This window comes from Danio rerio, chromosome 17 (assembly GCF_049306965.1).
Source record: "Danio rerio strain Tuebingen ecotype United States chromosome 17, GRCz12tu, whole genome shotgun sequence".
Lineage (NCBI taxonomy): Eukaryota > Metazoa > Chordata > Actinopteri > Cypriniformes > Danionidae > Danio > Danio rerio.
Genome location: NC_133192.1, coordinates 59,435,858 through 59,451,191, shown reverse-complemented (window position 1 = coordinate 59,451,191; position 15,334 = coordinate 59,435,858). Strand labels below are relative to the sequence as shown.

The window sequence follows — 15,334 nt, the reverse complement described above, 5'->3', positions numbered from 1 at the left end:
TTTTACTTTAGATTTGCACGCTATTTAGATTAATTTTGATAATAAAGCTAAAACAAAGCTTACCTGAATCAGGAGATGGCAGCTGCTGCTGGTGAGAGGACACCTCGTGCAAAATGGCACCCGAAGACAGACTGAGCATGTGCAAAGACGGGAAGTAGATGATCCAGTGAACAACTCAAAATGTAAAGTCTGCTCAACTTAAGTATTTACTTTCATTGAACAAACCAGTTTTAAACCTTCAGTTAACTCATTTTTAAAAGTAAACTCAACACTGAGCTCAAAATATGTCCACCCAACTTACAATTTTGATTTGAGTTAACAATGTGCAAGTTGGATTTTTTACAGTGCAGACATTCTAGTCAGCAAGTGACCAAACTGATAGTAAAACTGTAGTGTACATGTAGGTTATGTGGAGACTCTCTGTGTACATGTACTCTAGTCTCTCACTTCATATTAAGCAAGACTCGCGGTTACAGTAATCGAACAGTATATCAATCTCTGTGTGATCTATTATTCAGGCATGGTGAAACCTTTATAGCACTACAGCGTCTATATTTACTGCTAATGTAAGTGTTTATATGATGAATATGTCATGTTATAGAGAGTTTATTTTGATCTGTGTCCAGCAGAGGGAACCGCTCATCACCCACACTGTAGGATTCAGCATTGTGCATTACTCTTCTGAACATCTGGAGGATTCTGAAGCGTTTAATCCTTCTGGAATATACATGAGCTTTGTTTTGTTGTCTCTAGTCTAGTAATCTCTGGTAATCTACAGCGGATCGTGCCAGTTTCCAGGAGAGATCAGCATCTATAAACTCTCCTTACTGTACTTTATCATGCACACATCATGTGTGTCATCTCTCCCGTGTTTTAACTCATCGTTTACACTTCTATGATGATGCCCAAAACTCATATAGCACCCCCTCATACACTCTGAGAATCTGAACTGTTCTTAAGTCTGTCATTTTACACGAATAAACTCTTTTCTTAAGTTTGTTGTTTCAGTTAATAGTAATAGTTGCTGAACAGTCAGACCAGACTCCCCCTGCACGTTATCACCCTGAGCACTGATCAGCTTCACACCAGCCCCGCATCACCGCTGATCAACACAGCTCCATGAGGAATGCACTCTCACTTCACTCTGTGCAGTTGCATCCATTCCAGGCCCTGGTGGACACATTACAGCAGATGCTAGCCTGGATGGTTAGATTTGCCGTGTTGACTCCATCTCACAATCACAAACCCCTGCTAGCACTGCCCGGGCTTCCTGCCCCGCCAGCTCTTGTATTGGTTGCTCTGGTTTCCCCTTCTGGTTCCTGTGTGTGAGTCTGAGTTCCCCACTATCTGCCACAGCCCGATCCACGATCCCCACGCCAAGCTAAACCTCTCTGCCTGCCCGTGTCTGGTCTGGGGTCTATATCCCTAACCCCTTACCCAGTTGAACATGAATGAGGGAAGTGGAAATGCGATATCTTTCACATGAATTCAACACATCTCAAAATGTTGACACACAAATGAAGGCATAACAAGTCAAAACTAATTATTATTAAACTGTTACCTGAAGGCTTCGTCTTGATCAACGCGAGGACGATCTCCCAGATGAGAAACACACAGTGATTATTGAGTGTTTGCAGGACTCGTTTGCTTTCTCGTTGACTTTTCTACAGATATCCTAAAAGAAAACGGCGATTTCAAGTCTGCAAATGCCTTCACCTGCTGTAATGTTGTAAAGTATTGTGTCTGAGCTACAGATGAACAGCGTACACTGAACATGACAGCTCTGCACATGGTAATGTCTGCCGTGATTCTTCATCTGCGGTGTGAGCGAGTCACAAACGAAACCAACATCAGTCTCATTGTTCAGCTGTGTAGGCAATTTATTGTACATTTCATTTCGAGTGAAAGTGTGTATCATTGACATTCCAGTGCTGTGACAGTCAAAGTGAACTCACAGAAATAAGAAACGCATGTCAAACACACACACACACGCTTCATTAATAACACGGCAGGATGATTCCTCTAATGACCGGATGATGACCGGCCACGAGTGTAAGAACAGTAACAGCACCAGCATCAGCGTCTCTGTCTAGTGTGCACTTCATAGTGCACCACGTTTGGCTGCAGTGTGTGTAAATAGGTATGTGTGTGTGTGTGTGTGTGTGTGTGTGTGTGTGTGTGTGTGGGCAGAATATACGACCTAACAACTTCATCCTGAAGCTCTAATAAAACAGACTGAAGCCCGAACAGCACACATGTAGAGTCCACATGGAATTATCCTCAGACGTTATTTCTCAGGTCGATAACAATTACTTGAAGAGAGTGTTCATAAGGCGGTCACGACACGTGTCGAGAATATTAAGTGTCAGTTATGTCACTTTAAATGCAAATTTGACATTGTTTGACATGACTTGTCATAAACCTGACATAAACATGATTGTCGTGAGGCCACTTTAACTCTGTCATTTTTCTGATCACTTCTATTTGCAGGTGGAGGTGGTGTGGTGGAGCAGTGGTCAGCACTGTGGCCTCACAGTAAGAAGGTCGCTGGTTTGAGTCTCAGCTGGGTCAGTTGGTGTTTCTGTGTGGAGTTTGCATGTTCTCCCTGTGTTGGTGTGGGTTTCCTCTGGGTGCTCCGGTTTCCCCCACAGTCCAAACACATGCGCTATAGGGGAACTGATCAACTACACTGGCCGTAGTGTATGAGTGTGTGTGAGAATGAGTGTGTATGGGTGTTTCCCAGTACTGGGTTGCAGCTGGAAGGGCACCTGCTTCGTAAAACATTTTGTGTAATAGTTGGCGGTTCATTCCGCTGTGGCGACCCCTGATAAATAAAGGGTCTGAGCTGGAGGAAAATGAATGAATGAAACTGTCAGTTTATAACAGCGTTATTAATATTAATCACAAATTCAGTTTGTACCATTGCAGATGTCAAGATAAACACATCTGTTATACCTTTGTAATTTGAATGGCTTCATGAAAATCATGTTTATGACGGATTTATGGCAAGATATGTTGTCTTGGTAATGTCATAAATCTGTCATAAACATGATTTCCATGAAGCCATTGAAACTGTCTTCACTATATAAGAGTTATTATTTGGTAATGTCAAATTATCTCAAGTTATCAAGTCCTCTATCAAACTAATCTCAGTATTTCACAGGACATAACTGAGCCAATTAAACCTAGTAAGAGTTGTAGAAAATCTCTTCATATTCATGATGTGTCAGGATTATAGTTCATGACAGCCTTATGAACACCTCTTCAGGTGTAGTGATACCCTCAGGTCAAACAGCACAGAGAAAATCAGTGTCTGAGCAGCAAGAGCAGGGCACTGCATGATCAAATGTATTTCTGCAGGGGAGGATGGAACGGGCTTCATGTGTCTGTCATATTGACGTGCGTGTAGTGTAGTGTGTGTGTGTAGTGTGTGTTTGAGCAAGTCTTTCAAGAAATTTTAAAACAATCAAGGATCTAAACAGGAAAATGCTGGAGGGCTGCCTTCATCCATCTACTGAACCCTGTACACTGATCCACAACATCACTGACGTCAGTGCTGAACCCTGCTGCGCACCTCACAAACACCAGACGGTCACTAGAAAGAGGAAACCACGGACTCAACTCACCGCTCACATCCGGCCAAATCTAACCAGCTCAGTTGAGGAGGTGGAGATGAGGAGCTGCTCGTCATGAACCACACATGAACATCATGCGCTGATGCCTGAACATTACCAAATGAAGATCCAGCTACAGTCTTGCTTTCTGCTCATATCAATACACAATATAACAACAGAGAGGTCGAGCTTTAAATAGGACAATTCTGGGAACGAATGATGCTAATGGTCTAATCCGATTCAATGATCTATGCTAAGCTAAGCTAAAAGTGCACCTGCTAGACCTGGAGATAGGCTGAATGGATTAAAACTGTAAAACTCAACTGATTCACTCTATTGGAGCTGTAAAACGAGCATATTTCCAATTATTATTGGAGTGTCCTTTAAATATCTGACGCTGTCATTTCAGTAAGCTGGCGAATTTAACCAATGTTGAGTAGGGGGCGGGATTATGTAATGGTTGGAGGGGTGTGACTAAGCAAATTTTGCCCAATCCGTCAAACTGACATCATCAGAGCGGGACTGCTGTTCCAGAGCACATTCTGAGTGAAGATGAGCAGATTACCAGCAGCTCGCTCTCTACTCTCACACGGCCCCCCACTGAAGCTGAGCAGGGCTGAGGCAGGTCAGTGTCTGGATGGGAGAACACACGGGAACACTAGTTTACAGTTGGAGGTGTTGTTAGTGAGGCCAGCAGGGGGTGGGTGTGTGTGAGTCCTAATGCCCCAGTATAGTGAAGGGGTCAGTGAGCGCCGTCTTTCAGATGAGAGGTTAAACTGAGGTCTCGACTCTCTGTGCTCAGTAAAAATCCCAGGATGTCCTTGGAGTAGGGCAGGGGTGTTCAAACTTGGTCCCGGAGAGCCGGTGTCCTGCAAAGCTTAGTTCCAACCCCAATTAGACACACCTGAACCAGCCAATCAAGCTCTTTCTAGGTTTTGTAGTAACTGTCAGGTATGTGTTTAGGTATGCAGGACACCGGCCCTCCAGGACTGTTTGGGCACCCCTGGAGTACGGGTTTAACCCCGGGATCCTGACCAAATTAGCCCACTGGCCTCTGTCCATCCTCTTTACCATCCCCATATCATAACTGGCTTCATCGCTCTGTCTCCTCTTCCTCTCCACCAATCAGCTGGTGTGCGGTCTGGCCCAATATGGCTGCCGTCATGTCATCCAGGTGGATGCTGCACACTGGTGGTGGATGAGGAAACAATGTGTACAGAAATGTACAGAATTATCATCAGTATTGTCATTATTATAACTAAAGCAAATTCAGTGGATTAAGACTAACAATGCTCACTAGCTAGCAAACAAACAATGTAAATGTAGATTTCACGCAGACTTTAACTACATCATTCAGAAAACAAGACTCTAGATGTTGAGCTCCTCCTGTATCTTCATTTAAGTGCTTGTACCGGAAGACAAAAGCCTAAAGAAGAGTCAAATCTGATCAAAGGCACAGTAAACGGACTACATTAGTGTCTAGTAGAGTTAAAGGTTAACTGCGCTGTATTTACAGAATACATGTGACGACAAGCGTGATGCAGAAATCAATATAGAGATGATGCACTGTTCATGACGCGTCTACTCCACTCAAGGAGAAGTGTGTTCATGTCTACCCTAGGAAGTGAGCACATTCTCTGTGAAACCCCATGCTTTTCCAGTCCGTCTCGTGGGTGTTGCTGAATCTCTCACACCCTGATCTGGTACCCGTTCACATCGGCTGCGGGTCCTGCTGATGCGGGCCGCTTCTCTACTGATGGCCTGTGAAAATAACACTGACTGAGGACACAGTTGGGTGTCTGAAAGCGATCTGTGCTGTGAATAATCCAACCCATTCTGGATATGTACCCCTGTATACATTTCTGGAGAGCGCCAAATACGTCTCAGGAGCTACGTTTTTTGCAGTTTTTGCTTTCGTGAATCCACCAGAGGACGCTGTCGACTGACTGACCCATCAACAGACCCACCCTCCTCCTTCCCTAAACCCAACCAACAGTGTTTTCAAAAGCGATCCAGAAAAATAGATTCATTTCAGGTTTCACCATGTCTGCACCCTGTTATTTACTCGTTTATTTCATTTTATTTTTTGCTCTTTGTCTTACCTGCTATCTACAATCATTCTTCACCAGAATCGAACCCTGTGCCACTGGACAAACTGTTGACAGTGGGAAAGCCGTCCATATGGAGGTAAGCGGTCAGCTGGTAGCGTGTAAATGAACGGCATCAAACCGCCCCGCAGTGTTCACTTTTGAGATGAAATGCAGCCATACGTACATCTGGCTACATAACTGGTGCTCTCCAGAAATGTATATCGGGGTATGTTTTCAGAATGAGCCTGTGTTGGAATAAGCTGTGCGTACCGTCTGTCGCTCTGGCTGTTCTTGCGCATTGGGCTGCCCGGGTTCCTCAGAGGAGAACCAACATCCTTCTTTCTGTCTTTAGAGGGCGACGGCGGAGCTGCTTTACCAATCTGAAACACACACACACCTCTGGGATAAACACAGCGCACGATACTGTGAGGCCTTCTGTGCTTGTTTTATAATCCAGCACTAGTTTTACTGAGCACACACACTCCCCTGGCCAGATCAGGCATGTGTACAGGTACAGGTAGACTTTAAGGCATTCAGACTTCTGCACAGTGCTGTAGATACAAACATACAAACAAAACAACAGAAAATAAACTGTGGTGTGTGATAAGATGAGACTGACAGAAGGAGAACGTGCCGAACTACTGAACTGTGTTTAATACTCTTTGTAAAGGCTGCTGTGGTTAGGGCAGTTTAAAGATGGAGACTGAAGCCTCCTGCAGTGCTCAGGGGTGAGTTTCTCACAGTCTTCAACAGAGAGAGTAAATCTTGATGATCCTGTGGGTCTATCAAACCTGAGCTGTATTCTGTATTCTCTATTGGATTCGGATCAGGTGTTTGGCTGGGCCATTCTACAGCTTGATTTTCTTTCTCTGAAAGCGTCTGAGAGTCTCCTCGGCTGTGTTTGGATCATCGTCCTGCTGAAATGTCTTGATCTTCATCCTCCTGCTGGTGTAGATGTTGGACTGAAGCAGCTGATCTTCATGTACACTGAGAGGCTTTGCTGAAGAACTGCTGAGAGATTTCAGCTGCTGTCTGGGCTTTCCCTGTACAACTACACCTGCCCTTCTTCATGTGTTCAACACTTTTCTCCAGCTTCATTTCATTTTATTACACAGAACTTCATTTGTACACTAATTAGATCTGTTTTCCTTTTCTTGATGTCTTTGGTTGTTACCGACATCCGGTGAGACATTTCAAGTGAAACACCACCTTTAATGATATGTGTTCTGTGGAAAATGATCACCTTTCCAATACTTATGTTATGTTAATCAGGATTAATGTGTATTACCTTGAGCCTCATGTCCCGCGTGTGCCTCTCCAGCTCTTTCCTCAGCTCTTCTCTGGTCAGTTTATCTACATCCAGCACCGAATGCTTCCACTCGATCTGCTCTACGCTGTGTGGGTCGTGGGACACGTAATGGCCGATCCTGACCCTGCAGAGCGTGTGCCAGTGGCCGCGGTACGCCTCCTGGAAGTCCAGCAGCAGGTCGCTCAGTGTTTTGTACTGCAGTGATTTGTACATCAGGTCCTGGCGGCGGCTGATGCCCAGAGCGCCGAAGCGACCGCCGCTGTGAACGCCCAGCACGATGTGACGGAAGTGACTCCCTGAGAACTGAGTTTTAAAGCTGAGAGGAAAGCGCTCCACGCTCGGCATGCTGTTGGTGAGGTAACTGAGCCATCGCAGGAGTTAAGGGAGGCACCGGGAAACAGCTGTACATGATCAGCAGGTACAGGGGAAGGTGCTGCATGTGCGTCTTCTAAAGCATCAAACACTATATTATATTAGCAGATAACTCTTACAAGAACAATAGAGTAAACTATTCCAGCATATGTTTTACACAGCGGATGCCCGACCAGCTGCAACCCAGTACTGGGAAACACCCATACACACTCATTCTCACACACACTCATACACTATGGCCAGTGTAGTTGATCAGTTCCCCTATAGCGCATGTGTTTGGACTGGGGGAAACCGGAGCACCCGGAGGAAACCCACACCAACACGAGGAGAACATGCAAACTCCACACAGAAACACCAACTGACCCAGCCGAGACTCAAACCAGAGACCTTCTTGCTGTGAGGCCACAGTGAGACACAGTGAGATGTGTCTATATGTGTCATAGGAATGCAGTCATCTTCCTCCTGTTGATCTAGCTCAGTCTTACTCTGACAGCACTACATTACCATTAGGCATCACCACAGAGCACTTTTCTGGCCCTCAGAGTCGATAATCTGTCCAAGCTCTTAATGCTGTACATCTTCAGGACACCCGAAGAGTGCTGCTGCTGCCAATAACCCTCCTCCTGTCCTTAAGATGACTTGCAGAAACAGACATCAACAGCAGAGCCGTCTCAAACCCTGCAGACATTGAACATTTGTTCAGGATTCACCACAGCGCAAACACAAACTGCCTTTATAATCTAGCACAGTGGCTTAGTGGTGTCACACTGTGGCCTCACAGCAAGAAGGTCTCTGGTTTGAGTCTCGGCTGGGTCAGTTGGTGTTTCTGTGTGGAGTTTGCATGTTCTCCCTGTGTTGGTGTGGGTTTCCTCCGGGTTTCAGTCCAAACACATGCGCTATAGGGGAACTGATCAACTACACTGGCCATAGTGAATGAGTGTGTATGTGTGTTTCCCAGTACTGGGTTGCAGCTGGAAGGGCATCCGCTGCGTAAAACATATGCTGGAATAGTTGGCGGTTCATTCCGCTGTGGCGACCCCAGTTGAATAAAGGAACTAAGCTGAAGGAGAATGACTGAATCTAGAGATGTTGTTGATGAGCGTGTGCTGCAGATGCGGTGGTTCTCTTGGGCAGATCAGGGAATTGCACTGACACATGTAAAGAAGCATTGAGATGTTCTAAATCCTGTGTGAAAGGGGAACTGGTAACTGTACTACGGTGTGCCTCAGGGCTCTGTATTAGGCAGTTTAAAAGTACTCGCTTCCTAGGTTTGATCTTCCAGTGTGATGCTAAGGGAAGCTCTATGTATACTCTATGGGAGACAGCAGGGGAAGGACATCATCACAGCTGCATGAGGACGATTGTGAAAACATTTTTAATCTACTTCAAGCGTTGACTCCAGCAGAGGAGATGTTCATCATGTTTGTGATGGTTATTTTGTGGGGACAGCAGTTTGCCTTTGTTTAGTTCACACTAACACAGGGGTTTCCAGAACTAGGTCTTGTAGTCTTAGTTTAATACAGTACATGTGCCTGACATGTGCTCAGTGTTTTCCTCCTCCCGCCCTGAGGCTGAGAGTAACCCTAACTAGCTGTCAAACTGGATCTGTGTCCCTCATCACGTCAGTCTGATCTGAGTAGCACATTTCACTGCAGATTTGTGCGAAGACAGATGAATGAAGCAGAAGCTCTCGAGTTAAGCAGACTACATATATAAGCAGTTCCAGACTTGATAACAGCGCTGCAGTCAGGCTGTTCATATCATCACGGATCAGAGTCTTCAATAAAGGATACATTCCAAGGATAACAGCCTCCAAACACTTGATTGGCAGAGATTCTCTGGTCATTTCCTTGGCAATGTCCATTAATCTGAGGAGCACACGGCAGTGGACAATCAACATCACACACATGAAGAGCAGAGCGCCTAAATACACACTTTCCTTAGGGAATGTTCAGCTCCTTTAACTTTATGCTGAAGATAAACAGGTTTTATAATTCTGCCAGAAGATATAGAGTCTCATTATGCAGATATATATAGAGGGATATCCATATTATCTTTTCAATTAAACGGATTAATGAGCAATTACGGTGAGGTGGTTAAGAGAATAAGATCCCTGACTGGCCTAACAGAGGGTGAAGGGTGCACATTGTGTGTTGAATGAACGTCATAATGCACCTGTATTTACATTAGGATGTGTTTTAGCATTAGGGTCTTTAATGAGTGTGTCATATGTAGAGCAGAACAACACATCTCTCCTAACGGGGACAATGAGTTTAACCTTGCACCTTGATTTGGATCTGCATTATTCTGCTTTTATCAGTTATTCTAGTATGCTTCTGTGTTACTCTGAGCCGTTACAGACATCTCTGCTCATCACTGGGAACTGATATTGAATGCATCTAATGTCATTATTTAGGGCAGATTGTCATCACTGCTTCCTGGCTCTTCATTAATTAGGCCGGTTATTGAATGATACAAGCCCGATATACTGTATAATCCTCTGTTGTTCACAGTGTTTACATGAGACGGCTTTCAGAATACCAGCTCACCCCAAACTGAACACCAGTCATCATTTACTCACGCTTCACTTGCATTCTTTCTTCTGTTGAACACAAGAGGAGATATTTAGAAAAATGTTTGGAAACATGAAACCATTGACTTCCACAGTGTTTGCTTTAGTCAGTGGTTTCCAGCATTCCTCTAAATATCTTCTTTAGTGTTTAACAGAAGAATCTCATAAAGGTTTGGAAACACTTGAGGGAGAGTGAGGTGTACTGTCTCTTTAACACTTTACAGGAGGAAGGAGTTGATAAGACCTTTATAATCATCAGGAGATGTTATGCATGTTCATGACAACTGTTATTAAGTGTCTTTCGCTCAGTTGGGACATTTTAAACGCAAACATGACATTGTTTGAGATGTTGTTGTTATTATGGCAGCTTGACGTTACCAAGACAACATAATGCGTCATAAATCTGTCATAAACATGAAAGCCACCAGACCATTATATTATGTCAGAAATCTCATAAGAGCGTTATTAATGTTTGACCTCTGCAGATGTACTGAATTAGTCATTATAGACAGTCAGAATTATTCACTCTCTTTGTATTTTGTTATTTTTTAAACATCTTCTGGAGAAAGTCTGATGTGTTTTATTTGGGCTAGAGTAAAAGCAGTGTTTAATAGTGTTAAAGTCATGTTAAGCTCAATATTATTCACCCCTTCAGCAATATTAGTGTTGGATTGTCTCCAGAACAAACCACTGTTATACAATGACTTGCCTAATTACCCTAACTTTACCCTAATTACCCTAGTGAAGCCTTTACATGTCACTGTAAGCTGAACACTAGTGTCTTGAAGAATATCTAGTCTAATATGATGTGCTGTCATCATGGAGGAGAGGAAACACATCAGCTATTAGAGATGAGTTATTAACACTGTTATGATGAGGGATGTGGGCTAATAATTCAGACTTCATCTACATTTATATCTATGGCTGTGTTCTGTTCTACTCCTGTGGGTCAGGTGTTGGATCTGAGGCTTTGCATTAGAGGAGCAGATGGTCTTACGCTGTGAGCGGCCGGCTCTTCTTGATCTCGAAGAACTGTGTTCCAGTGTGATTGTATCTGAGACACCATGTTAAGCACAAACACACTGCCTGCCAATGGAGAAGCGCGCTCACATGGGACGGCATATCCCAGCACACACAGCGTCTCACTGTTCTTGACATTTGCAGAGGTTTGGGTTGTCATCTTCTGCTCTGCGCTTTTATTTCCATCTGCCTACACTGAGCCCAAACCCTGACAGAAGCTCAAAGCAGGACGATCACGCTTAATCAGGGTCAAATTCCATCCATTCTGCCTTACAGAGCATGCTGATCTCAGACAGCTTAAATGTTGATTTTCAACATCAGCTAGACAGAAACAGAGGAAGACACAGCTGAAAGGATACTGCAAGTCCCTGATGTATTTCTGTATGGCTTCCAGGCGGTGGGCAATACTGATGCTGGGCTGGAATGTAGGCACACTTGGTACTGGAATCTGCAGAGCGACATCAACAGGATTTAATCAGGCTTAATCATGTTTCCTTTCATCATTATGAGAATATATTTCACACAATAATAAAGTTCAGTGAACGTCATTCTAACAATGTTTAGTTTGTCTAATTTAACAACCATAACGTGTGAGCTGGTCTTCAGGCATCATCAGTAATGGTGCAGCTGAACTTGCTGAATAATGACCACATGCATCTGATTCAGTCAGTCTACAAGGGCCAGTTCACCCAAACATTAATGGTGACATGACTATTTAGATTCAAACTAGTCAGTGGACGACTTTAGCTGTTGATCTACAGGTAAACTCGTCTACATACTATTTAACAGGTAAATTCATTTACTGACTAGTCAACAGGTCAACTCATCTACTCACTAATCAACTCATCTACTCACTAGTCAACTCATCTACTCACTAGCCAACTCATCTACTCACTAGCCAACTGATCTACTCACTAGCCTACTCACTAGCCAACTCATCTACTCACTAGTCAACTCATCTACTCACTAGTCAACTCATCTACTCACTAGCCAACTCACTAGCCAACTCATCTACTAACTAGTCAACTCATCTACTCACTAGCCTACTCACTAGCCAACTCATCTACTCACTAGTCAACTCATCTACTCACTAGCCAACTCATCTACTCACTAGCCAATTCATCTACTCACTAGTCAACTCATCTACTCACTAGCCAACTGATCTACTCACTAGCCTACTCACTAGCCAACTCATCTACTAACTAGTCAACTCATCTACTCACTAGTCAACTCATCTACTCACTAGTCAACTCATCTACTCACTAGTCAACTCATCTACTTACTAGCCAACTCATCTACTCACTAGTCAACTCATCTACTTACTAGTCAACTTATCTACTCACTAGCCAACTCATCTACTCACTAGTCAACTCATCTACTTACTAGCCAACTCATCTACTCACTAGTCAACTCATCTACTTACTAGTCAACTTATCTACTCACTAGCCAACTCATCTACTAACTAGTCAACTCATCTACTCACTAGCCTACTCACTAGCCAACTCATCTACTCACTAGTCAACTCATCTACTCACTAGCCAACTCATCTACTCACTAGCCAACTCATCTACTCACTAGCCTACTTACTAGTCAACTTATCTACTCACTAGTCAACTCATCTACTCACTAGCCAACTCATCTACTCACTAGTCAACTCATCTACTTACTAGCCAACTCATCTACACACTAGTCAACTCATCTACTTACTAGTCAACTTATCTACTCACTAGCCAACTCATCTACTCACTAGTCAACTCATCTACTTACTAGTCAACTCATCTACTCACTAGTCAACTCATCTACTTACTAGTCAACTCATCTACTCACTAGTCAACTCATCTACTCACTAGCCAACTCATCTACTCACTAGTCAACTCATCTACTTACTAGTCAACTCATCTACTCACTAGTCAACTCATCTACTCACTAGTCAACTCATCTACTCACTAGTCAACTCATCTACTCACTAGTCAACTCATCTACTCACTAGTCAACTCATCTACTTACTAGTCAACTCATCTACTCACTAGTCAACTCATCTACTCACTAGTCAACTCATCTACTCACTAGCCAACTCATCTACTCACTAGTCAACTCATCTACTCACTAGTCAACTTATCTACTTACTAGTCAACTCATCTACTCACTAGTCAACTCATCTACTTACTAGTCAACTTATTTACTCACTAGCCAACTCATCTACTCACTAGTCAACTCATCTACTTACTAGTCAACTCATCTACTCACTAGTCAACTCATCTACTTACTAGTCAACTCATCTACTCACTAGTCAACTCATCTACTCACTAGTCAACTCATCTACTCACTACTCAACAGGATAACTCATCTACTCACTAGTCAACAGATGACAGTGTTAGATCTGTACCTTGGGCAGGTCTCGGGTTCCCCGTATTCTCCGGGCCAGCTGTTCTCCGTCGGGGTGTATGCGGGCCACATGCCTCCACATCTGCTCCCAGGTCTCCTCGTTTACAGGCAGGCCGCCCCTGTTAATGATGAAGGGCACTCCACCGTCCCGCAGGTCCTCCCCTTCATCCTCCGGCTCCTCGTCCCGCTCCTCCACTCCTTCCAGACTGATCTTCAGGCCCGCCGAGGGGCACGGCTGGGTCAGACATGTGCCGGCTGCGGTCCGGCTGTGGGCCATTCTCCGGGGTGAGGAGCCGTGATGGAGCGTCCCGCAGCAGGACACCGGCATCAGCAGAACACACCAGCCTTCCTGAACGGGGGATTTAGAGGGGACTGGCGCTCCAACAAACCTCCCAGCTCACAGGCTCATTCAGAGTCATGGTCATATCAGCAAGACATCATTAGAGTCCGAGTGTTCCAGAAGATGCTGCGACTTTATTTGTTAAAGTACTAAAAGGGAATATTAGGGGGCGGGGCTTTCTCTTGTGTATCATTCCCTCATAGCAAACTAATGGTGAGAGGGGCGTGGTTAAGGGTATTGATATACAGTTGCTATGGAAGCCGTCAACAGAAGGACCGCTACTCCAAGCAAATGCTCAGACTGTGATTAATGATGACCAAAACAAACTCTTTTTCAGTGGATTGACTAGTGCAGGTGAATAGCTCATCTCTGAAATTACACTGGTAAAAACACTGTTAAACAGACTATTTTGATTTCACAGAAGGTTGTTCTGAAACATTAATGTAATGTTTTTAAACATCAGCACTGCTTGGAGAACAGTCAGCAGACAGACACAATGGAGCATCTCCTGAATGTGGATGTCTGAAATCCGCGGAACGAGGAAAACCTCTTTATAACGTTAACGTAACATTAATCAAACGTCCACCGAACGGCTGCTAATGACCGGGGCAGATCAGGGTGTCTGAAACACACACACACACACACACACACACACACTGATCCGCAGGAGGAACTCGGATGAGGGAAAACACCGCTGATGCTGGTCTTCAGTCCAGAAAGCACATGACCCTGTCAGAGGAGCAGAACACACTGATTCTGATGAGGATTACAGACTCTCACACAGAACACAGCGCGTCTGTCGATAATCAGCATCTCATCGCAATGAAGGATGTGAAAGTATCTCAGGAGGAGCGTTAATTACCGGGTGACTGATAATAATCGGCGGACAATGCGGGCTCGGAAGCTCCTCTGACGTCATCGGCGCGCGGTCGGTCGCTCGGTCCGTTCATCTGTCCGGCTCGATTGTTTATCCGTTCACGCACAGCTCCACGCTGAACCGGCGACTGCGGTTTGTTTGGGTTCCCGGCTCAAGCATCGCCCAGTCGCCGGAACGCAGATCCCGTTATCCCGACGCTGACTGTGACGCCCGGTTCAGGAGGGACTCGTGTGAACAGATTCCTTTAAATGATTCGAGCGAGCCGAATCGCGAATTGTTTGCGGACTGGACTCCCGGATCAGAGTAAAACTGAGATTACAACAACATGATCTCAGAGTTAAGAATTAACATTATAATATGGTTATTCCGATTATTTTCATGAATACGCATAACCTGATAATGAAGCATAAATACTCCATATTACAAGGACTCAATAAGATAAGATAACCGTGTTCACTGGTGAATGGAGCGAGATTTGCACTATACCTGGAAAATCAGATAGAAATCCCGCTGTACTTCCCGCCCCACTCACGGCTTCTCCAGATTGTGACTGTAACGTGATCACTTCTATAGTCTATTCTATGGTAATACCACGCTCCTTTTGTAAACATTACGAAAATCTCTACAAAGAAACTCAAACTGAATAAAAACACACACGTATGAGGTTTAAAGAATCGTTTAAATACAAAAATACACCGAAACTCCACACTAAACCTCCTGAGAGCTTTTCCAGTGACGCCTGGGTTGTGAATCAC

The 15,334-nt window shown here is 44.3% G+C and overlaps 2 protein-coding genes across 2 annotated transcripts in view; both read right to left on the bottom strand.

The window, feature by feature from the left end:
- nek9 (NIMA related kinase 9) overlaps nucleotides 1–15,334 on the bottom strand; it is a 129,464-nt gene that overhangs the window by 92,808 nt on the left and 21,322 nt on the right. The gene's annotated exons all lie outside the window — the stretch shown is intronic.
- vash1 (vasohibin 1) lies at nucleotides 1,857–14,825 on the bottom strand. Its single transcript, XM_073927723.1, has 8 exons — nucleotides 13,364–14,825; nucleotides 11,337–11,425; nucleotides 10,955–11,011; nucleotides 9,179–9,253; nucleotides 6,993–7,374; nucleotides 5,975–6,084; nucleotides 4,282–5,375; nucleotides 1,857–4,088 (listed from the first exon to the last, which is right to left on the bottom strand). Exons 1-7 carry the CDS (start codon nucleotides 13,688–13,690, stop codon nucleotides 5,303–5,305), a joined length of 1,113 nt encoding a protein of 370 aa, XP_073783824.1. The 5' UTR covers nucleotides 13,691–14,825; the 3' UTR covers nucleotides 1,857–4,088; nucleotides 4,282–5,302.

What these genes read in the sequence shown, in the direction of transcription:
- vash1 (XM_073927723.1), bottom strand. Translation starts at nt 13,690, where the DNA reads ATGCCGGTGTCCTGCTGCGGGACGCTCCATCACGGCTCCTCACCCCGG. An exon ending in AAATACATCAGGGACTTGCA is followed by an intron (nt 11,012 to 11,336) that starts GTATCCTTTCAG and finishes ATGGTGTCTCAG; the next exon opens with ATACAATCACACTGGAACAC. An exon ending in AACAGCCAGAGCGACAGACG is followed by an intron (nt 5,376 to 5,974) that starts GTACGCACAGCT and finishes TTATTTTCACAG; the next exon opens with GCCATCAGTAGAGAAGCGGC.